Raw genomic sequence first — 25765 nt, forward strand, 5'->3', positions numbered from 1 at the left:
AGGTCTCGGAAGATGCGTCCATCTTTCATTGTCCAACTGAGTGCCATGTTACAAGAGGAATGGCAACGCATTCCAGTGGATATCCTACACAAACTAGTGGAGAGCATGCCTGGCAGGGTGGCTGCCGTTATAGCAACAAGAGGTGGTAGCACGAAGTTCTAAAGGGGCAAAAACTGTGCCCAATTACTTTTTGATAGATAGTGTATATTGAGTATGGTATCATTGCAAAGTTTTTAAGTTAGAAGGGTAGATATTCAATAGAGGGTATGTATTATAGTAGTACGCAGGGGCGTATTTAGGCCTAGGCAGCTGCCTAGGGAGCAGATTTGAGGGGGGCGGTTTTTAAGCTATTACTGCTAATTTTTTTATATTTTAAAAATTTTATTCAGAACTCTTTAAAAGCGTACATGTACTTAAACGCACAAAGAAAAGGATATGAATAACATTGGCAACAATCAGTTCAAATTTAATCAACAGTCTGCCAATGGAAAAAGGACAGTTTTTCAATAATAATGTCACAATGCGAATATATCACTTTTTTCAATATTATGCCCTCTCACCATGAGAGTCTCACGTGATAACATTAAAGAACTTACTGATATTATATTACGATACATTAGGAAGGCAAATCTCGTTGCTCGCTGTCATAAGCTTTGTGATGAGAGACGCCACTAACTCTATTGTAAGAGAAGTCTGTATCAGCACTCAATAATGTCCATTCAGACTTCAACTCAAAGAAAATACCGCCAGTCATGTAGCAGCCAGATGCGTGGCAGTTTAGTTTAATTTGAAACGGTAAAGAGTGCAGTTGTTTTGTACCTAGATGATTTATATAATTTTAATATTCATTCTAATGAGTGACAGTCTGAAAAAGCTAAATGGTTCTCAATATCGGAAACACCTCTGATTGATGTTCTGGCTGATATGTACGTTTATCATCAGACAGTACAGCTCACTTGATGATATGTGTCAGAGGAAGAATTGCATCTGAAATCTGATTAGTGTAATATGTAGCTAGTCAGCGATGTATGCAATGGGGGGGAAAGGAACTTGTCACCCTACCCCATTATCTCCTGGCCTAGTTGCCTTATGAGTGATGCATTGATGGTGTCACTTGTGGGGTCCAGACCTGTCTTCGGACAGTTGACTAAACAACAATATCGGAAACTTGCAGAAGACAAGACAATAAAAAAAGTGGAAATTGTGGGGAAAAAGTGCAAAATAGATGTGCTATTTAAAAAACAAACACAGCCAGCTTGTTCCATTTCGAGTCCAGATACATCAGAGTGTAATAATGTGGTGAACAGTAGGTACCGAAAACAGTGGAGTGTGTGGTTTATCTGAGTCAGGCATTTTCGATATTAGAAACAGTAATAATGATGCAGAATCGATTATTTCAGTTGATCCAAATGATGCATATAGTAGGGCGAAATAAGGGGCGGAAATATTTTTCTCTGCCTAGAGGCGCCAAGTAGCTAGATTTGCCCCTGGTAGTATGGTAGTGTGAGGTTCACAAGTGAGGAAAATTGCTCAGATACGTGCTGTGAAGTTTAGGTACAGACAGGAAATGCTTGTTCTAGCACAATGATGTCAATGAGAGTGCAAGCAGGCCTCATTGCCTGTATGCGCTGTAGAGAGCACGTACGGCACGCAGGTACAAGTTACTGATGAACTCAAGGGTTGTACATTATACATTGAGGAAGAAGTCGTTCAGTAAGTTTTAGGCTGACTGGACTCCTGACTTTTTATGAGTGAAAGAGACGAAAATTTTCTTTGTGTGATATATGGAAAACATTTAGTTACAAAGACGAGCAATGTGAAATGCCTGAAATTATTAATTTATGTACACAATGATATATTGAAATGTTGTTTTTTTATCGACATTTCCAAGAAATAGTCTGCCCAGGCATCCTGGGTTGCCAAAAACACAGAATAACACACATATAAGAATAATAACGATTACAGTAAAATAGATGAGTCAAATTGAAATGTGAACTAGGAACTTAAATTTAAGAAATAATAAATTTGTATATATATTGTAACAATCACACACTAACGGATAGAAAGAGGGGGATTATGATATTCCATATAAATGATTTTTAGAATCACCACAGACCCTTAATGCTAGAAGTAATTATTTTTGGAATGATGTCATGGATTCCAACTGTTTTGATAGTGTTTACAGTTGATCGTGGGATGGTGCCCCTTGCTTCGATCATTAAACCATGTACTTCCCAGGTGCCTTCCACCTAACATTTTTCTCGAAAATACGGCTCATAAATTTGTTGTTTCTCTTTGTTGACCTCAGATGGTTGGGTCTGGCTCATCTCAAATCTAACAGTTGGGTCCAGTATAAAGCCTTTACTATTAGTCTTGTCTAGAGCCACGATGTCCACTCTTCTAATTCCGCTGCTTTCAGATGCAATGCAGTGCACCTCTTCATGGACCTCGAAGGATCTTTTTCTAAAGGCTTGTGCTATTAGTTTTCGGATGTTATGACAACACATGTCGATGAAAGTTGTATTTGAAATTGTAATTAGAAGGTTATGGGGAGCCCGAATACAAAAATGTTGTGACGACCCATTACTAAATAAGTATTGTAGAAATAAATATCAATATCAATATTTAGTACGATAGTTATTTTTTATTATCTTCTTCACTGTACAACTCTTCAATTGTAGGCAAAATGTTTAACATGGATAATGGTTGCTAAAATAATTTTAGCACAGCGAATAATATAATTTAGAATAATATTTCGACCACCATTTGGTAACTATTTATATTGTGTGAATCCTGCATCTGATATCAGAGAAATTACCATTCTTTTCTTCAGTTATGTCACTTTATTTTAAACAATTCTTTGAGAATATTATTACGATTTTCAGAATTTGACTTTCGTTGATTTCTGTGAAGTTTAGGTACAGACAGGAAATGCTTGTTCTAGCACAATGATGTCAATGAGAGTGCAAGCAGGCCTCATTGCCTGTATGCGCTGTAGAGAGCACGTACGGCACGCAGGTACAAGTTACTGATGAACTCAAGGGTTGTACATTATACATTGAGGAAGAAGTCGTTCAGTAAGTTTTAGGCTGACTGGACTCCTGACTTTTTATGAGTGAAAGAGACGAAAATTTTCTTTGTGTGATATATGGAAAACATTTAGTTACAAAGACGAGCAATGTGAAATGCCTGAAATTATTAATTTATGTACATAATGATATATTGAAATGTTGTTTTTTTATCGACATTAAATAGTAATAAATATATGTTTAGATGTACTGTAGAGGTTCTTCCTCGCTGCATTGCATTTAGGTTTACAGAATAAAGGACAAAAGTATGGATGCTAATAGCGTAGACTCGTTATGAATTCTGTCTAAAAAATTGAGAAGATATGTCGTCTATAGATTTTCAGTTTGACAGTGGTCCCTACCATTGTGATGTCCTTTGGTTAAGCCGAGGAAAAGTTCTCTCCAGGTTCTTTGAATAGCGTGAACAGAGTCAAGTTGGAAGTTCGCTTTGCCCGGAAATATATCCAGGGTACGAATATTTGCGGCGCAAATTATTTCTATATTCGGCAGTAAGCACGTATCTGAGCAATTTTCCTCACTTGTGAACCTCACAAAACCAAAACTAATACCAATATTATCTAAGATAATATGCGTGCTATGCTATGTCATGCTGCAGGAAACATAATTTCGCTGGACATAAGAAAGTTGGTGTCAGGTAAAACAAGAAGAAACACTTCTGTATTAGACAAGAAGTCAGGAATTTAAATTTGTTTCTAGAAATGTGCTGTTCATACAATAAGTACATTATTAAGTGTGTAACAGTTACATAGAATTTAATTAGATAGGCGTAATTACTAAAACCTCTAAGATAAAAAAATATACTATGTTTATTATTTGTTGCAATCCTATTATTTCATTTTTCAGTATGCACAATGTCCTGTAATTTCTTTCACTTTTGTATTGGTAAGTTTAAAACAGGAAAACAATGTTTTTACACTAGTTGGATTATTAGATAATTATATAAAAATTAATAATATTCTAGCTATTATCTGAAAATATATAAGTTAAGGAGAAGCTATGCTTATTATTTATTGTAGCTTACTAGTTTATAATTCTTTACATTTATTAGAGAGGTACACTCTACAAAACACGTTCTGATTTCTTGTTGCCTTATATGAATGTAACACGTTATCTATTATTTAAAAACAGTTTAATTCATCCTGCAGTGACAGAGCAATAGACTTCACTTTGCTCACCCCTTCTTATTCTCTGTTGCTGCCTGCATTGCAACCAGTGAGCGCTCTTGACCTTGACATCGCTGTTCTAGCACAACACAAAGTGGAAAAACCTCTAAATCAAATGAGTAATACAGTATTATGAAATTTACAGAGAGAAACTCGTTGAAACTAATGGTATCAGTATTGAAATTAGCTGAAACAAGATTCTGAAATTTGCTATCAGCATTCCATTACCATATGAAAGATGTACAAGCACTTCCTTTGTTCTCTTTTTGTCTGACAGTAAAATACTTTAAGAGAAATTCACAAATCAAACTCTTAAGGAACCATAGCTCTAAGTATATGAAATTAATTCAATATGCTTGCTTAAAATTATGCAGTAAATTTAATTTTGTAATTGATACAAAATAGTAATTTTTTTTATCAAAAATATATACAATTAAATTTAAATTACGCATTTCTTATTCTCCCTGTTAAAATGCAAATTATTGTACAGGATTATTTTACAAAATAGGTACAAAATAAAAGTTCTTCTAATTATTATATTCTTACACCATTAATATAAAATTGATGTGGAGAGACAGAAATAGAGAGATATTTTGACACATTTTCACTTTATATGAACTTCAAGGTTTCTTTTTGTAAAGATTTTTTCCTTTGTAGACGAATCCATTAGCGAAGTATTTCTCAGCATCGTCACTGCCAGGAGGATGAAGCCTCATCTGGAAAACAAAACATCAGACATTACATCTGTATTGGTTAAAGATTAGATTCATATGAGATATATATGCTAGTAGTTATATTTAATAAAAAGTTATTGCACCTTAAAGAAAAAAAAAATTAAAGAACCTAGTATAATTTTATAATCAATTATAGACAGATTTCATTTTTGCTAGAAAACAAATGAAACGAATGCGACAGTAATTTGATCGTCCAGTTAGTGTTTTACATTATTTTCCTGAATATATCACAAAATGTTATATTTCATATAATATAGGCTACCGGTATTAGTAATATTTCTCTTTTATGTAAAATATGAAATGTCACGACTTTCTTTTAACAGGTTCTAGCAACTTTTCTGACGATTTTTTTTTCTTAAATAACACAGTACCAGCATTTCTGAATAAGAGGCAAGGTAACAGTGTATTGGTACCTTTCAATACAGTCCAGGTTTCTTGCATTATGTAAGTTCTACAATATGTTTAGAAATCTATAGAGATAAGAAGTTTTATATAGTTACTTAGTATAAACCGAATGTATTAATAAGGACAATTTTTTTTTCCTCACCGAAGAACGAAGAATCTATTTCAGTACAGTATTTAATACGAGGTGTAAATTTTATGATGTTTATTTGTGAAAATAATAAAGTACACGCATGTTGCATGTTCCATACGAAATTTTGTTCACAAATTAATGTTGATTCTTTACACAAAGATGATGAAACATACTCTCTCTAAAAATATCATCTCTAAGTAGTCTTGAATTAAATATCTAATTCTGAGGTAATTTAAAAGTCTGAACAAGTTTTATTTATAAGAAAAATTCTATACTTCAAATTAACACACTTCATTCATTAAGATGTAAGCAAACACTGGAAGTATTGTCACCATCTGTTTATTCAGGTGTGGGTTTAAGATTTCACGTAAGTAAATATTTTAAGAATGCTTGGAATAAAAACATTGAATAAGAAAATAAATTATCGCATGATACGTGTGACAGTCTTAGTTTTAATAAAAAAAAATTAGCCAATGGAGCCTAGTAGCAACACAAGGATTCTGCTCAATAATATTCACGAAATAAAGTTTTGATTTTATTCGAACTAAACTAATGTTATACTATTTTTAATTTCCTTTTCTGGGTTACAAATAGCTTACTAAAACTGAGTACCGGTATTCAAATTACAAACTATTACGAAAAAGTTGTGAGATGCTATGAAAGCATTTACTTGATGTTTTACGGATTGTGTTGTCGCAGTCATCAAGGAGAGTTAATTCGACATATCAATGGCTGAGAACCAGACTGTTCTAAGTCCAACTTTTTGTACCGGTAAGAAAGAAATCTGTGTTTCATTGTGTCCCAGTTCTTGTCTGCATATATGAATCGAACAAAATTATAAATATTCCTCTCCATAAGGTTGCTATGAAGCTATTCCAAATTGTTTCACGAAGCTTTGAATGACAGGAGCTTAAAATAGGTCTCCTGAAAAAATAAAATAGTAAAATGGACTTGGAAAATATACTGGGAGAGGCTTTAAAAAACAGGCCACCTAACACACCCATTTGTAGAGATACAAGTAAATTCTTAAAAAGAAAGTTTCTTGGCTTGAAGGTGGACATGTGAATATGATAGTTTTTTCATAGATGGAGATGTGGAGGAGATAATATGAAAGTCAACTTCGTTGCTATGAAATGAATTGATATGTTTTATTATTTACATTTTAGTGTGATTGAAGACACATACATTGTTCTTCTTTGAGGATCATTCAAAATAGTTTAAGGTCAGTGATAAACAATACTTTCATCAAAGAACAAATAAAATATTTCGGTAACTGTCTTACAACATAATATTACATTTAAAATGATGACTTTAAGCACCAATACATGCTTTCAAGCAATTCTCTGTGCGGACAATACTCCATGTCGAATTTCATCTGACTTATCATAGAGCAAGCTCGTGATATACAGTCTTTCATGTCTGCGGTACTTCTTCGTACACTACTTATTTTAATTTGTCCACAAATAGAAGTCTATTGTTAAGTCCGGTGAACATGCAGACCTTTTGTGTGTCTGAACTGACCAATTCAAAGATCTTCAAATTTTCTGTTAAGAACTGCTGTAATTTTCCATGCAGATTGGACAAGACATCTGTCTTGTTCGTACCGCATGCATTGCCATATTTTCAGTGGAATGTCTTCTAATAATTGTGGCAGCACTTCTATTAACAACTGTGAACACTGAATACTTAATATTTTAATATACCGGTTCCTTGAAGTAAAATATTTTTCTTAGATGATGACCTTCAACTATCTTGAATGACATTAAAACACAGTCATATACGTCTTTAAACTTCCTATTAAAAGGTAAATAGTAAACATATCAATCCATTTAACCTGACATGTTGTGTGGCTATTTATTATGCGAGAGGTCGTGCACAGCGTTTTTAACCAGGGCCCTCTTTCTCTGCTTTTATAGTTATTTTACTTTAATTTTTACCACGTTTTGGACCATAATTGTTTTAAATTTATTTTTCCCTTTCATTTTCTTTATTATAGAAGTAAAAAAAGAACAACAACATGAATTTATGTTACAAAAGTAATATATTTTAAAATAAATTTCAAAAGAATAAATTAATATGATTTTCTTCCATAATTATAGTTCTTTAATGTCACACCAGCACTAGAACTGGATAACTCGACTTTTAATCAAATTCGATTTTCTATTTCTTTTGCCTAATCACAGATGTAGCATCTTCCTTCTCCATTATCAATAATTAGTCTCATTATTTCTGCTTCTTCCTCGTATGTTTCAATACTTTTACTGTACTACACTGCTTACAACATTACTAAATGCAATAATAAGCAATAAGAAGACTGATTTCTACCGTAGTAGTCGGCCTGAGTGGCGCAGTCGGTAGAGTGCTGGTCTTCTGTTACCTAAGTTGCAGATTCAATCTGGGCCCAGGTCGATAGCATTTAGGCTCATGTCAGTAGATTTACTGGCATGTAAAAGAGCTCCTGTGAGTAAAAATTTTGGCACACTGGTAACACTGATGTAACCTCGACAGTTTCAAGGGTCGTTAAATAAACATTTTTTTCCTATCTTAGTATTAGCTTCCTAACCTCAATCTTTCAACTGAAAAATACTCCATTAAAAAAACAGAACCTTATTTGTATTATAATTGCCACTGTTGTGGTAAATTAATAATCAGGCATATTAGCTCTCTAACATGTGTAATAACACCTGTTCACAGTCACAGAATGCATTGCAATAATGGAAAAGAAAGCATAATCAATAGGGCTAGGATTTTGATGAAATTGCATCTTTTTCCTAGTACTTAAGACAGGAACATAGCTGCTTTAGTATTTATATGTTATGTGATAAACTGACTGTTTTAAGACATATTTGTCAGGACATTTTTTTTGCATTTTTTGCCTGTTTCAACTCATAAGAGCATCTTTTGTTTTATTAGGTCTTTTTTAGGCATTTTCATTTAATTTTGGCCATAAATCCCCATTATTAATGTAAAATAATGTTTATTTCCTTTGATATTTTCTTTACATATTTTGTCCATTAATACCAGTTATTTTGTATAATATTTTAATCGTTTTTCTACACAAATATTGCCATTTTAACATAATACACCATGTAATGGATCAGTCCAACCACCCCTTCAATATAGACTCCTCTATACCTGCTAATTCCGGATAAGAGTGGCCTTGTGGTAGACTACATGAAAACTAAAAGTAAAGTAAATCCATGGCGCTACAGCCCATGAAGGGCCAAGACCGACCAGCTGACTGCTGACTTCACATCCACATGCCAAAACAGAAGTGAACGATGATACATGGAAACTACATCAGGTAAAATAATTAATTAAAGTGTACTACTTAGAAAAAATGATGCAACATTTAATTTAATTATTAGTCTAAATATTAAGTAGTACAAAACTTCTTTTCCTACTAAGCCAATTATGTAAGATCAATTTTTAGGACACTTTAAGTGCATTTTTTAAAGATTTTTAGATTATAAATGCGTTTTAGGACTTTTTTATGACTTATAGGTCATCAAAATCCTAGCCCTAATAATCAATTTTAAAACACGTGTTAATTAATAAAATGTCTGAGTCACACATGGTTGAAACGATCAGGCTCTTATTCAACAAGAGTTTACGCCAAACCCAGATCAATAATGGTGTTTATTTTTATTGTTTCACACTCTAACATTGTAACAACCAATGAAGAGGAACTTTGTGTAATTCACAAAAATGTATAGCCTACTGCTTGATCGAAAAAATCATTTGCAACCCCTGGTGAGTTAAAATTATGAAGTTGACTTTCATATTTCCTCTACACATCCACCTATGAAAGAAACCATTAATATCAAAATACGTCCGTCTCCCTTCAAGCCAAGCAACCTTTGTCTGAAGAATTTTCTTCTATCACTAAAAATGACAGGTCTGTTTCACGTGCCTCAGCCCATATACATAAACGTTAAAATTTTTAATTATAAAATGACTATAATTTATCTGCAGCACCGAAACTTATTAATGAAACATTAAAAAAAAATTCAAATAACATTATTCTCTCCTATATTATTTACCAGTTTGTAAAGAAATTGTACTTATTTTCTCAAAAAATGCTTTCTTCGAAATGTGCCTCAAATTCCGACAGAAGTCTTCAGTGGATGAGAAGTATATTCTTTAAATGGGGCAGATTAATGTGAAGTTAGTTGTTCAGGAGGTCAAAGAATTGGCTAATGTGTAACAGGATGAGTTTAATTTGTTATCTCGAAATGTGTTCTCCCATGAATATTTAAGTAATTTGCAATAGAAATCTCTATAATATGTACATTTAGTGTAAATATGAAAGACGTGGACACATCACACTTTCCATTTATTTGTAATAAAGTTTATTGAAAGGTTTCAGACTCGTTTTCTTTATTGTTCACACCATCTTGACACAACTTCACGTAATTTTGTTTTATTAGTGTTTACAGAAGATACATAATGCAGTACATATGCACTATTTACGTACAGTAAATCATTATTTAAATTTGTATCTTCACAGACTCTTACTACAAAAGGGCATGCTCTAATTAGACATATTATTGGAAGAATAAAGAGGATTGAAATTTAAGCGAGTGCCTATATACACAGCCAAGATTAGTTGCAGAAATAAAAGTTTTAAATAAATTATTAAGAATTGTAAAGGAAAATGCTAATGTGGTGACAAATGTCAATTTAAATCATCAGTGTGCACTAATGAGTGATATATTTTATGCAGAAGGGAACTTCATTTTTACATTGCTACATTAATTAAAAAAACAGGATATTTGTAACTTATCAAGTATTTTTTAAACTTTATATTTCAATTACATTTACAATCCAAATCTGGTGACAATTTCGCGAGATTTTTTCTTGAAGACTTGCTTCATTTTCTGATTTGTTTTTCTGTCTGTGCAAAAGATTTTTTTTCAAAATTAATCTCATCGCTTGGAGAAAAAAAAAAAAAAGAAATATGTAGAGAATAATTGGCATATATAAATGCCATACAGAGCAAGTAATAAATATGTTATATGATATGCTGGTTACTACAGATGACGCAAGGTTTTAACAAGCTGTTACAGTTAGAAGGAATGTGCTTTTTTACAAAGAGTTTATAACAAGTTTTACCAGAAAGATAATGGAAATCTAGTATAAATTATTACCAATTGATGAGAATCCTATTTTCCTTGGGCATTTAGTCGAGAATACTTTTGATTGGGAATTATATTCTCTTTATAAACGTAAAGAAGACTGTGTAAAAAATTTGGAAGTTTGCGTACTGGTACCTTCCATAACGACTTTTCATATTTTTCTACCATGCAGGTTTCTTGTATAAAAATACATTAATTAAAAATATATAATATGTATAAATTTTGAGTCTACTATTCTGAAAAATAGTAATAATTTTTATGTAAAATGTGACGAATTATGGTGTTGGCATGAAGTTGCCTAATTTCACTTTTATTTAGCATGAGGGCATTCGTTCAATAAGTTTAAAAGAATTTAAATTGCAAAAAAGATAGGCAAGCTTCTTGGTGATAATTCTATTTGTAACATTCTGAATTCATGTCTTAAAGGGAAAGTCACACACACTATTTCGGTTCAGTCATTTTGCTGGATCATGATAAAGTACTTTCACTTTATTATTTACAATCTACAGAAAATGTACAAGAGGTGAAGGTGACAGAGCAATAAATGTGCAACTACTGAAGACAGCAGGAAACGACAGAAGAAGGCTGAAAATAAGAACAGGGTGACAGAGGTATCATAACAGTTTTATACCTAATACTTCGTTACATAGTTTCTGTATCAAGAAACTAATTTAAAACTTGATGGAACCAAAATCATTTGGTGAATCGGCCTCCAACTTCAGCTCCTTCCGGATCCGTTTCTGTGGGGAACAAAACAGGTTAGCCACAACAAGTTCATATAAAATAAGCCATCTACAGTTTCATTCACCATTTGTTTGATTTCTTATATGAACATAAGTAGTATGCAACAGTATTAATTATTGTAGGTTAAACAGTGTTAGATTTACAATAATACAGCCAAAATTATCTTTTATTAAAATTTAACTTTTAGGGAAGAATAACAATTAGGGCTCTCACCATAATACGGTACTTCTCCTTGCAGGCATACTCTGACTCATCGACATCATTGTAACAGTCACTCTTGTAGTCCGCTGGAAGCCCATTTCCACCATGCTCGCATAACTTGCTTAAGGGCCGCGCCTGAACAATCATCTTATCGAAGCCTGTAGGCTTCCTTTGGGGACAGTAGAACACATCTGGAGTCTTCTTGTTGAACACAATAGACTTGCGCATCATGTCACCTGCACATGCTGTTGCCACCTGTACAACAGTACAATGAGTATTATGTATGACAATGCACAAATTTGCATTTCTGATTTGTTAACATGTGGCAACTGATGTAAGCTTATGTAACAATTTAAAGTAAGTTCACTTTTTTTTTTTTAAGTAGGGAGACACTGCTGTGCTTGTTTATAAGCATCTCCCTGATTAGATTTAATTACTAGTATGCATTTTATTTTATCAAAATTTATCGCATGTGTTTATATATGAAAGTGTTACATGTTACAAATTATTTGTAGCCCACTTACCTAGAACGTCAATTAAAGGTAATATTTTTAAATGTATTTTTTTCTTAGTAATACAAGAAACAGATATTCAGATGGTGACAGCTGTTATGACACCGAATTGATAGATAAGTTGGTATATAATATAATGTAAGGGCACATCAGGTGACTCTCCTACGCTTAGGCTTATTTCCGATAGAAATGATAAATTTATGACAAAAATTGCAATAAATTTATACAGGGACATCATTTTATTTTTACTAACATTTTTAATATTAACCTGGCTATACCTTTGGATTAATGGTTCAGAGCTGGAAACACCGTTTGCTACCCCCTTCCACGACTGAAGTTCGATGATTCTGGTGTAAAATACAAACAAATCACTTTACTAAGTATAGGAGGGAAGAAAAGTAGTTCATCCATTTATGTAAACTAGGAGATATCGTAATTTTGAATTTGATAATTTTCATTAGGTTTTTGTTTAATCAAAATACAGTACAGTATTAACAATAAGAGTTTTTACTCACGAACTGAGTTATCCATGCGAACGTATTCATTATGCAGTGTATATTATACTTTCTACAGCACATTAGCGTACAATATAGATAATGAAGTTAAATTGAAAAATAATCATAATATGTATATTTAAACACATTTTTGAAAATGGTGACTGTTCATTTAGATACAGGCTTCAGTTCTTTTGTGCATATTATCGCACTATAGACTATTGCATCTAATTCCAACTACCTACCAGTTTCGTCCTTCGTACTAATAACTCATGTTGAAATAATTCTATACCTATTATATAAAAGAGTACCTTATGTACTGTAAATTCAATCTTCACTTCTGCCCGACCTGCACAGATAACATTACTCAGACATGCTATCTACTGTTTGTCTAAGTGGTTATGTCGCAGGATCGTAGAAAGGGGGAAATCACGTGACAGTTAATTACTTTTATTTAAGTTATTTTAAACAGTTGTGGGTGAGGGAAATCGGGATGCGACGTAGGCGAACGGACGACAGTACCTGTGCGAAAATATGATTCAATATTGAAAGCTCTTTCGTCACTGGAAAATGCGAACATAATTCTGGAACGTACTATACTCACTAACTCAATACTGTTTGAGTTTACTACGACCTTAAGGCGACTTTGACTGTATACGCTTGGTTCTGTGAGGAGAACAGTTGGAAGTTCACTAGTAGAAGGGGCAGGAATGAAGTACATTCAAAAACTCAGGTACAATAAAAATTGAAGTAAAAATAAAACGATGTCCCTGTATTTGTAACCTTATCATTAAAAAATATTTAAAAACATTAAAATGATCTTCTCAGCCCATGACTCAACCAATTCCTTTTTCTCTTCCTGATCAGTTTCAGCATCGTTCTTTCTTCACTCACTCTGCCCAACACAGCTTCATCTCTTATTCTGTCTGTCCATTTTACACGCTCCATCCTTCTCCATACCCATATTTCAAAAACTTAAAATTGTTAAACAACACGTTAAAAGTATTAAAATGTTTTAAAAAAGGTTATGTACCTTAGACAGATGGCCCGTTTCGACACCGGTGCTGCGTCATCTTCAGTGTCTTACGAACTACTGTTCCTGTTGATCTTGCATTCTGCCATTTGCATTCATCAGTAGTCTTGTGTCGTTTAACAATTTTCAGTTTTGTAAACAAAGTGTTAACGTGAACCAGAATCAATGTATTAATAATTCACGAAGTTAATACATACACTAAACAATATGTCCAAGTTATATACCATTATCAATTTCAAATATACAATTCAAATTTTATGGAATACTAATGTTGTTTGGTCTAGCCACTTTCATTTTTTGGTCTATCTTACACTTACGTACTGTATTCTTTTAGTGCAAGTTTCGATCTTTTTTTTACCTGTGTACAATCGATTTATTGTAGACCATAAAACTTATTTACTTGCTTAAGCTGAAAATGCTTCTATTAGCTTCTCTTCACTTCGTCATAATGTCCACATTTCTGACCCATATAATGCCACACTCCACACAAAGCTCTTCACTAGTCTCTTCCTTAGTTTTTTTCCCCCAGGAGTCCAGAAGATTCTCCTTTTTCTATTAAAAGCTTCCTCTGCCATTGCTATCCTCCTTTTGACTTCCTGGCAGCAACTCATGTTACATCCCAAGTATTTGAAGCTGTCCACTTGCTCTACTGCCTCATTTAGTATTCGCATGTTTACCTCTTTTATTTTTCTTCCGACAACCATGGGCTTCGTCTTGTTAGCATTTATCTTCATCCCATACGGCTCACAGCTGTCATTTAGCTCCAGTAGCATATCCCTTAGTATAGTCTCTTCTTCTGCTAACAATGCTATATCATCAACAAATCTTATGCACTTTATTCTTCTTCCTCCTAGTATCATGCCTCCCATGTTCTAAAAAGAGTTCTTCACTAAAATCTGGTATCCTTTAATGACGTGGTTACTGCTTTAGAAACTGCGAAACACTCTATGATGAAACTGAACAAATTATGGAACAATTATAACAATTTGAGGTCCTGCACAATAGCATCGTGGTCTAAGGCATCCTACCCAGGACTCGGGTTACGAAATGCGAGCTGGTTCGAGTCCTCAAGTCACAAGAAATTCTCATGCAATTTCAGGCAGTTATGGGACCAGTGCTCACCCAGGATCGTGATGCATTTAGGTAACTATGATAGGTAGCGAAATCTGACGAAAACCAGCTATAACAGATGGGGGATCATCGTGCTAACCACATGATACCTCCATTCTGGTTGGATGATCGTCCATCTCTGCTTCGGCATGCAGACATGAAGCCAGTAGCTGGCTGGTAGGTCTGGGCCCTTGGCTGTAGTGCCACAGATTATTATCGTTATATTGTTTAGTCATATTATATTAAAAAATTAAATTAAATTAAATTAAATAAAAAATTAAATTAAATAAAATATAAAATTAAATTAAATAAAAAATTAAATTAAATTAAATTAAAAAATTAAATTAAATTAAATTAAATTAAATTAAATTAAATTTTTTTTAATTAAAAAAATTAAAAATAAAATTAAAATTACATTAAATTATATTATATTATATTATAATGAGGGCATCATACCAGAAGGGTGTACAGTATCAACAAATGCAGCGCTATTGAAATATTTTAATGGAATCTATGAATGTTTGAAAACAAACATTTGAGAATTACAATGAGCATGAGGAAGAATCAAAGAAAGTACATTGTTATGCATACAAGGATACGGAAAATTATTCTATATTTAAAGGGATCTAATGTAAAGTTGCAGTTTTGTTGATACTGCCTTTCTGGCATAATGCCCTTGCTATTATCTATGTCATCGTCATCAACTTGAGGGCAAGGTTTATTCCTTACAAGCAACCAGTCCAAAATAACCGACTTGTTTTGTAAAATAATCAAATGTTCTAAAATGAAGCTCACATGGGAAGAAAAAGATAAGTCAATTTACTAAAATTTTGTGAACTGGAGTTTGAAATGTAATATATCAGTCAACTCTGGTTCAAACAGCTGAGATTTCCTGTAAATAATCTTACATTCTTCAAGAATGTGTGTTATAAATTTGAATACTGGATTATAGACTCAAAGATGGCTTAACTGTGAAATTATAACCTTTTCTTGTGAAAATTTTAATAAATTGATTCAACCCATTCTTCCCATATAGTCTTCAAATGCTATTTCAGATATTATTAGATGTCTTTTCGGTTATGTTTTTTTCTCACTTAGTGTTTTTTCTTCAGACCTCCATAAAACGTATTATATATTGTTTATGTTTCAATTACAATAGAAAATACAATTATAATTTTTTATGCAAATTTGACTTTTAGGTAGAAGCTCCCTGTGAAGCAGGCTTGAATAATTTCAAGGGAAAAATTTGAGTCCATTTGAGCTGTGTGGATATAAAGAGAAGAATTATGACGGTATCGTGTATAATTCCTGGGGTAGCTCAGTCGGTAGAGCATTCGTGCACTAAGCGAAGGATCCCGTGATCGATACCCTGCCCTGGAACAATTTTTCCCTTGAATTTATAATATTTTCTTTTCAGAATGTAAAATGAAACATTGTTTGGAGGTTTTCTTCTCATGCTGGATATTTGGCTAACCACTTATTTAATAATGAGTGAAGGCAGAAGAGTGGGCAGGCCTGTCTTGATGTAAGGATCCCGAATATGGATGGAAGCAGTGGGAGAGGTCAAGTAAAATGAAACGAACTTTGTGCTTGGTCTGATTTCCTGGTTGGGATTTTTCAGAGGATTTCCCCAATTGCAAGGTGAATTTCAGATAGTTCCATGGTGAATTATTCTCGGATTCATTTAACCAAAATATAATTTTACTATCACCAAATCTATGTCAGATAAACACACACTTGACGCAACACTTCATGATCGATTAAGAAAAAACAAGAGTTTGAGAAACCATTCAATAAAACCCCTTATGTATGAGAGAGCAAGAGACGAGAGAGGAATGCGTTAGCGAAGTCAGGTATATCTGTGCTTGCATGTGGACCCTTCACACATCGTGGAACACTGCCTAGGCTCTGTACCACTAACAACCACCGTTTCACCTTTTTTAATTTGCAGTTTGCAGGGGTGGTTGTTTCAATCAACAGATATACCAATCTAATCTAAAATCTAAGCATAAGAAAATTTATTGTGCTTAAAATTAATAACAAAATAGATACAATGGAATAATTTGCTAATGGAGAACCTTTGTCATATTCGATTAATATCACACCCTTCTCAACTATTGTGATGGATAATTATGGAAGTTATATAGTATTAGAAATGTGAACTAAAAAAATTAACGTTGTTGAACAAATATTGCAGAATGTACCTGATAAGACCCAGGGCAGAGCCCCAAGTTCTTCCTATATCATCGAAAACCTGTACTATTCCCAAAACTTGTCCACCATTGTGGCTGAGGGGTTAGCGAGTCTAACTCTGAACCCAGTGGTCCTGGGTTCGATTCCCGGTCAGGACGAGTTGCCTGGGCGAGGTTTTTTCGGGGTTCCCCCCCCCTCCACTCCTATGGATGAATGTCAGGTAACTTTATCAGGCGATTGGAACTCCACTCATCTTCGCCACTTTCTTTCCTCCCCCATCATCCCATTTCTGATTTTTCAGATCACTCTACTGGTGGCCTCCCGAAGCTGCTGACTCTCTCGACCGGCTCCGTGGAATGTAATTCAGCGATGTTGGATGGCTTCTGCAATGGCACCTGAGGCGGACCTACTCAGGGGAGGAGTTTCATCTTGGACTGACAGAGGGGCCTTGGGGGAATTTGCCAAAGCAGAAATGGTATATGGATTCTGTCGGCTGTAGAGACCAGTCGTTAAAGGAGTCATGTGGTTAGGGTGGTGCGCATAGGATTTGTGGCATGCAACTCATTCCATATCGAGGGTTATGCAATAGATCTCAATAGGTCGCAGTGTTGGGCCGTCCGTGCCCCCTTCAGTTAAATTCCATTCCAATTCCGTCCCCAAGACTTCACCCAGTCCACACCTGTGGAGTAACAGCTCGTCTGGCTGCGGAACCAGGTGGCCCGGGTTCGATTCCCGGTTGGGGCAAGTTACCTGGTTGAGGTTTCTTCCGGGGTTTTCTCTTAACTCAATATGAGCAAATGTTGGGTAACTTTCGGTGCTGGACCCCGGACTCATTTCACTGGCATTATCACCATCTCATTCAGACGCTAAATAACCTAAGATGTTGATAAAGCGTCATAAAATAACCTACTTAAAAAAAAGACTTCACCCAGCCCATTTTTAACTATTGCATTTGATAGATATCTCCCCAGGCACCTCCTCATGTGGCAGATAGGAGAATGCTCACCATATATGGTGGGTACCCGGAGGTGGACCAAAACTAGCTGTTGCTGTATTATAACGAATGGAGTTGGTTCTCCAAAGGCTAGGGGAAGATAACCCTGATCAAAACTTACCTGGTCCTCTGGGCAGGGAGTTTGGCGATGGGCCGACTACACAGTAAAAAGCCTACAGTTATGAAACCAATACGAATAGAAGCCGGACTGTCTAATGGAAATGAAAATGGCAAGAACAGTGGACACTCAAATGAAACACAAAGAAACAAAAGGAGGAATCCAATTATATGTATAGGAACATAGAACGTAAGGCCTCTATACCAGCCTGGAGCACTGAAAATGTTAATAGACCAGATAGTGAAATTAAAGCCCAGTATTATATCCCTACAAGAAGTACAATGGACGGGAAATGGAATTATAGAGAAACAACAAGCCAATGTATTTTTATAGCTGCAGCCAAGAACTTGATACTGGATTTATGATACACCATCGATTTAAACATCTGGTGATAGGGTTTACACCTATCAGCCCAAGATTATCAGTGCTTAGAATAAAAGGAATTTTTTAAAATTATAGTTTAATTAATGCTCATGCCCCGACAGAAGAATCTGAGGAGGAAGAGAAGGAACAGTTCTATGAAACCCTAGAACAAGTATATGATAACTGCCCAGGTCATGACATCAAAATAATAGTTGGCGATTTCAATGCACATATGAGAAAGGAGCAAATATTTAGACCTACGATTGGAGATTACAGTAAACATACTACTATAAGTAACGATAATGGAACAAAACTCATCTTATTTGCTTCATCTAGAAATATGACTGTGGAATCTATGCTATTCCCACACAAAGAAATTCACAAAGAAACATGTAAATCACCGAATGGTAATACTGTAAATCAAATTGATCATGTACTGATTGATGCCAGACATAGATCAGACTTACTAGATGTAAGAACGCTCAGGGGACCCAATATAGACTGAGATCACTACTTGATATGGGCCCAAATCAGAACAAAGATTTCCATATATATGGAGGGGTTAGAGGAAAAAATTATAGATATAATTTAAATAAGCTGGTATTACAGGAAAGTAGAGAAAAATATCAAACCAAGGTAACAGAGATACTTGAAGAGGCGATGGATCATAATACTATTGACGAGAAATGGGAGATAACTAAGAAGGCAGTTGAAAGTGCAGCAAATGAAATATTGGGAATGAAAGAGAGAAGTAAAAGAACTTCGTGGTTTGATACTGAATGTGAGATTGATACAGAGGAAAAGAATAAGGCATATAGAAAGACCTACAAGGACACTGAACTAGAAGTATTTGGGAAAATTATAGTTGAAAAGAGGATTCATCGAAATAAAAAGAGAGAATGGATGCAATCAAAAGTTGAAAGTATGGAAGCATTAAGGAATCAGAATGAGGCAAAGTTCTATAGGAAATTCAACAATATACGGAGGCCTTTTAATTGTAAAAATACTTTAGTCAAGGATGAACAAGGACAGATTATAAGTGAAGAGAAAGAGATATGTGAAAGATGGCATAGGTATTTTTAATGAGATCCTTAATGTTACAAATTCACAAGAAAATGTTTCATCCAAAGAGCACCAAGAATGCGAATTACATGAGATTCAAAATCTCCCAACTATTGAGGAAGTAAGAATTGCCTTGTATAAATTAAAAAACAACAAAGTCCCTGGAACAGATAATATACCAGCGGAATTACTTAAGCAAGGTGATGCAAATTTGGAACAACAAATTTATGGATATTGTTGTTTCTGTATGGATACAGGAGAAAGTGTCACAACAATGGACGGAAAGGATTTTATGTCCCATTCATAAGAAAGAAGATCCAATGGAGTGTGGAAATTACAGAGAAATAACACTTCTTAATGTGTGATATAAAGTATTCTCAAATATACTTTCGATCGTCTTTTCCCGATGGTTCAGAAGCAAATAGTTATATGGGTTTCTTCCAGGCAAGTCAACCATAGACCAGATTTTTACATTAAGGCAAATTCTAGAAAAGACTATTGAATTTGGAGTTGGTACACATCATATATTTATTGATTTTAGAGTTGCTTATGACAGCATTAATAGAGGACATTTGTATAATGCTTTAAGAGAACTAGATATTGCTGAAAAGTTGGCGAGACTGATAAGAATGACAATGACAGATGTCCGAAGCAGTATAGGGGTCAGAGAAATGTTATCAGATTCATTAGATATTAAGAATGGTGTGCGACAAGGAGATACGCTGGCGTGGATCCTTTTAATGGTTCACTGAAAAAGGTGGTAAGAGATGTAAACCTACTTAGCAGAAGGACCATATTTTATAAATCAGTGCAAATACTCGCATACGCTGTTGATCCAGATATAATGGCATTATCTAGAAGAGCAATGGAAGATGCATTCCTGAATGTAGAAAAGGAAGGAAGGAATATGGGATTGATCATTAATCAATCGAAAACTAAATACATGGCTTGTGGAAAAGCAAACCTCAAAAATATGTCATCCTCAATAACAATAGGCAGATATGACTTCGAGAGGGTGGATGAATTTAAATACCTGGGATCAACAGTTCCTTTTTCTAATTATATTCCGTATGAATTAAAGCAGAGCTTAATGGCTGCCAATAGAGTTTACTTCGCCCTTAAAAATATTACTTTGCTCAAGAATTTTATCGCGTGTCACAAAGGTAACCATCTATAAAACACTTATAAGACTTGTATTAATATATGCTGCTGAGACATGGTCCCCAACAAAAAAAAAAAAAGTCGCTGGAAATTTGAATGCCTTTGAAAGAAATATACTCCGTAAAATAATTGGCCCAGTATATGAGAGGAAGATGGAGAAGGCAATATATTAACGAGTTATATTCCATCTATAAAGATTCGTCTATTAGAAAAATGGTAAAAGCAGCAAGATTAAAGTGGACTGGGCATGTGGCATGGATGAGTGACGTAGAAATTCCTAAAAAGATATTAAATGGAAATCCCGGGGACCAAAGAAGCTGTAGACTACCAAGAATAAGATGGTTGGAGTTGAAGACATAGGTAAGTTGGAATATAGGAATTTAAAAGCAATTTCACAGAATTGAGACAACTGGCGGAAATCATGGAAGAGGCCAAGGTTCATATTGAGCTGTAGCACCAAGGAAGAAGAAGAAGAAGAAGAAGAAGAAGAAGAAGAAGAAGAAGAAAGATGCTGATTTGACAGATGGGATAAAGGGGAGGTGGTGATTGTTGGTGGAATGAAAGAAGGAAACAGATTACTCTGAGAAAAACCCACTGCAATGTCTGTTTTATCTACAACAATTTCCACCATAAGCTGGCTGAGGATAAAATCCCGCCATCTGGATCAAAGATCAATGCGATAACACCAGTATTGCACGCTGTTAGGCATATTATTGCTACAGATCAATGGACTGTGCATCACAATCAAGCAGTTTTCTTTCAATCTAACTTTGCCCAGAAGATTATCATGGCCAGAACAAACATTGAGTGCTTCATAAACAATGTTATTGCTCCTCATGGTATAGATACAACCACAGTCTACTATATACAGTCACGAAGCTTGAGTTTTGAGGGTGCTAGAAAGAATAGACTGTGACCGTACTATTTTGCATTGCATGTAATGAGGTGATATTAGTGATCCTAGTGGTGAGCAACTATCTAATGTTTGCATATTTACTACGTATTGAGCTTCGCCACTGTATATACTAGAATGTGATAAAACTGTAACATGTTTAAAGCAGTATCTGGTTTTGGAATTTCTAATTATATGTTTAACCACTGTGGTATAAAAATGTTTCAATTTGTTATTCAGGACAATGATTACAATCTGTGTTGCATTAAAAGAAAATGGTACCGGTAGAGCACAAAATCAAGACTAAATTAAATATACAGGATTACAGGATTGTAAGATTAAAGAAATTACAGAAACTATGCAAAATTTGGGTATTGTAGCAAATGTAGTATTTAGGCCTACAGGTAATAATAATAATATTAATATCGGTACAAACTTTGGGAGTATAAATCACAATAAAGGTAATAATTTTTGTGCAGATTAAAGATATCTTTAATTAACAATTTAATAGGCGTGGACTGCAAAGCTGAATTTACATAATACAATACCGTACAACATTGAGCAGACATATTTTCTTTTGATTTTTAAAATTTGCAATTTTTAATTTTATACAGTTAGAACGAAAGAGAGTAAGTTTTTTTTTCTTTTTCTTTTTTTGGCAATGATGAGTACTCGACTTTTATCATTCACCCAAGCACCCCTCTAAGGAGTGATCCACAGTTAATTCGAAATATTTTTGCCACCATAGCATGGCACTTACTACACCAAGAGAAGAGATATAAAGAGCATGAAGTTCTCCTGTGAATTTGTTGACATTAATTACAACCAGTTACTATCTCACAAAAAACCTAGATGGTCACTTTTCTTTTCAGCCACTGAGGCAATAATGTATAGTGTGCTGCATTATTCTAGTTTTCAATTTTTTTTTATTCTATATATGCCACCTAAGATTTTCATTCATTTTTTTGTATATAGGTTAAGCGAAACATTCTTATTGCATTCACATGCACTGGGGGGCTGTACCATATTAAAAAAATTTCGAAATCGAAAGAAAAGGAAACTCTACTCTTGAAATAATGGAAATTGTGTATCTTCTTTTCAGGTACCGGTACTTACTTACAAATCGCTTTTAAAGAACCTGGAGGTTCATTGCTGCCCTCATGTAAGTCCGCCATCAGTCCCTAACCTCAGCAAGATTAATCCAGTCCCTAGCATCATATCCCATCTCCCTCAATTCCGTTTTAATATTATTCTCCCATTTACATCTCGGCCTTCCGAAATGACTTCCTCTCATGTCTCCTGACTAACACCCATACATGCTACATGCCCTGCCCATCTCAAACGTCTCAATTTAATTCTCCTAATTATATCAGGTGGAGAATACAATGCTTGCAGTTCCGCCTTGTCTAACTTTCTCCATTCTCCTGTAACTTCATCCCTCTTAGCCCCAAATATTTTCCTAAGCACCTTAGTCTCGAGCACCCTTAACCTCTGTTCCTCAAATTGAGAGTCCAAGTTTCACAATCCTATAGAACAACTGGTAATAAAACTGATTTACAAATTCTAACTTTCAGCTTTTATGAGAGCAGATTGGATGACAAAAGCTTCTCAACCGAATAATAACAGGCATGTTCATATATTTTATTCTGCGTTTAATTTCGAGTGTCATTTACATTTATTACTGTTGCTCCAAGATTCTTGAATTTTTGCATATTTTCAATGGATAAATTTCCTATTTTCATATTTTCATTTCGTACTATGTTCTGGTCACGAGACATAATTTTTTTTTTATTTACTTCCAAATTTATTCCATTACTTGCTTCAAGTAAAATTCCTATGTTTTTCCTAATCATTTGTGGCTTTTCTCCCATCATATTCACGTCATACACATAAACAAGCAACTGATGTAACCCACTCAATTTCAAACCCTTTCCGTTTCCTTAGATTTTCCTAATGACATATTATGGAGCAAAGTTCAAAAGTAAAGGTGATATTGCATCTCCTTGCTTTAGCCAGCAGTGAATTAGAAAAACGTCACACAGAAACTGGCCTATACGAACTCTCCTTTACGTTTCACTAAGACACAGTTTAATTAATCGAACTAGTTTCTTGGGAATACCAAATTCAATCTCGTGGACCCGGGTTCGATCCCTGGTGTACTCCCGATTTAGAACCTGTGTTGGGAAAGTCTGTGGTCCAGGTAACACAGGGGTTTTCTCCGGGAACTCCGATTCCCCTATGGCATCCCAACAAATCTTCATAATCAGCTCATCACTGGTGTAGCATAGACCAGCCTCCTATGGCGCACCCTGGGCAACGAGCTTAAGAGCTTGTATGAATATTTAATGCTCAATTTTGAACACTCTTACTTAGTTTGATCTCTTATTGCTCAATAATAAGTACCGGTATGATGTAAGATTTCTATCCGATTCTTAATCACTTAAGTTTTTTGTCGTCTTCCTCTTAAGGTTATTAGTATTACTTACTATTATGAGCAGCAATCCAAGGGCCACAGTCCATCGAGCTGTAACAAAATACCAAACATATAAATTCAAGTCATAAAAAACCGACTTAAATTAATGATTTACCAATACTCTAAAGAACCAGAATATAAAAAAGTCTCAATATTATTATCCTTTCCCCTCGCCAAGATGTCTGTATTTGGTAAGTAAATAAGTTAATATGCAAATCTAGTCTTTCAGGTGAAGATCCCTGTAAAGCAGATTTGAATAATTTCAAGGGAAAAATTGTTCCGGGGCCGGGTATCGATCCCGGGACCTCTGGTTGAACGTACCAGCGCTCTACCACTGAGCTACCCGGGAACTCCACCCGACACAGTCTCAACTTTTCCCTTTATATCCACACAACTCGCGTGGGCTGACGAAACGCCAGAGACCCACAACGAGTGCACACAATCTCTGTGTGACTTGAAATTGTGGTTTTTCTGTTAACGTACACAGTAACGTATATATTATGCAAATCTAGTCTTTCAGCAGATTTGAATAATTTCAAGGGAAAAATTGTTCTGGCGCCGGGTATCGATCCCGGGACCTTTGGTTGAACGTACCAGCGCTCTACCACTGAGCTACCCGGGAACTCCACCCGACACCGTCTCAACCAGAGGTCCCGGGATCGATACCCGGCCCCGGAACAATTTTTCCCTTGAAATTATTCAAACAAGTTAATACTTCGCACGATTACATTTTTTACATGACGAGACAGGCCTGCAGAAATATTAACAAACTGAAGGAAGGCCCAGACATTAACAAACTGTGGATTATTGTTGGTTTCAAATAAATTTGCATTTATAGAGTGATGTATTCCTGCTCCTCATTTGCAGAAGAAACTTCACATGCCTTTCTACTTTTACGGTACTGGTATGAACTTTGTATATTCACCAATGATAATCAGGTTTCATCTTCTGTACAGATCTATTGTAAATAAATATAAAACACTATTAAAATAATGAGAAAGTTGGCACAGGTACAGTCTATTCCATTCATGTCATCTCTTTTTTATATTTGTTTACATTCAATATTTCATCCACTCCCACTGGCTATGCCCCCTCCTCCAACTGTAAGGCGAATGTCAAGTAATCTACGGTAATCCTCTGTCTCATCTAGCGAAATATCATCTCGCTATCACCAATCCCATCGATGGTAAATAACCCAGTAGTTTATACAACGTTGTTAAATAATCAACTAAAAAAGGTTTGTACAATAGACACGCAGAAAGACATTCCTATGAGTTACTGGCATGCCATTGCACCTCCGAAATGTTGACGAGTTCTAATTGTGTAGGAACAGAGGAGTCCCTCCATTGGAAACTTCTAATTTGGGAAGCTAGCTGACTCCGCCCCCCACTACAGGAACACCACTCAATACGTTACTGACAAGGCGATCACTTTGCTCATGCTCGACGTAGACATCAAAAGATATAGTAAAGAAGAAGAAAAATGTATTTAAAATTATACATGAAAATATTACAAACTTAAGCAAGAATTATTTTAGCATCTAAATTTGTACACATATAAATATGAGAATATTTTTTAATAACACATACAAATATAAGAGTAAAAAATTACAGTGGTAACTCTAAATTAAATAATTGTTTTGACCCTCCTGTTACCAAGGCTTTTCACAACTTACTGCTACCAAAGGGGGTAATACAATTACCCCTATCAAAATGATATAGGCCTACCGATCTTTGTTAAGCATTTGAAATATAAA

At 34.7% G+C, this 25765-nt stretch overlaps 1 protein-coding gene across 2 annotated transcripts in view; it reads right to left on the reverse strand.

Annotated features, from left to right (window-relative positions):
* Nucleotides 1-4077: 4077 nt before the first annotated feature.
* LOC138708084 (uncharacterized) overlaps nt 4078-25765 on the reverse strand; it is a 73761-nt gene continuing 52073 nt past the window's right edge. The window contains exons 2-5 of one of the 2 annotated variants that reach the window (XM_069838241.1): nt 24023-24060; nt 11617-11859; nt 11291-11399; nt 4078-4968 (exon numbers count right to left, since the gene is read on the reverse strand). In XM_069838241.1, coding sequence (XP_069694342.1) covers nt 11331-11399; nt 11617-11859; nt 24023-24060 — 350 coding nt within the window. In that variant the 3' untranslated portion in view covers nt 4078-4968; nt 11291-11330. The remainder of the gene's footprint in view (nt 4969-11290; nt 11400-11616; nt 11860-24022; nt 24061-25765) is intronic. The other variant, XM_069838240.1, reaches the window with a different exon arrangement.

Source organism: Periplaneta americana, chromosome 10 (genome assembly GCF_040183065.1).
Source record: "Periplaneta americana isolate PAMFEO1 chromosome 10, P.americana_PAMFEO1_priV1, whole genome shotgun sequence".
Lineage (NCBI taxonomy): Eukaryota > Metazoa > Arthropoda > Insecta > Blattodea > Blattidae > Periplaneta > Periplaneta americana.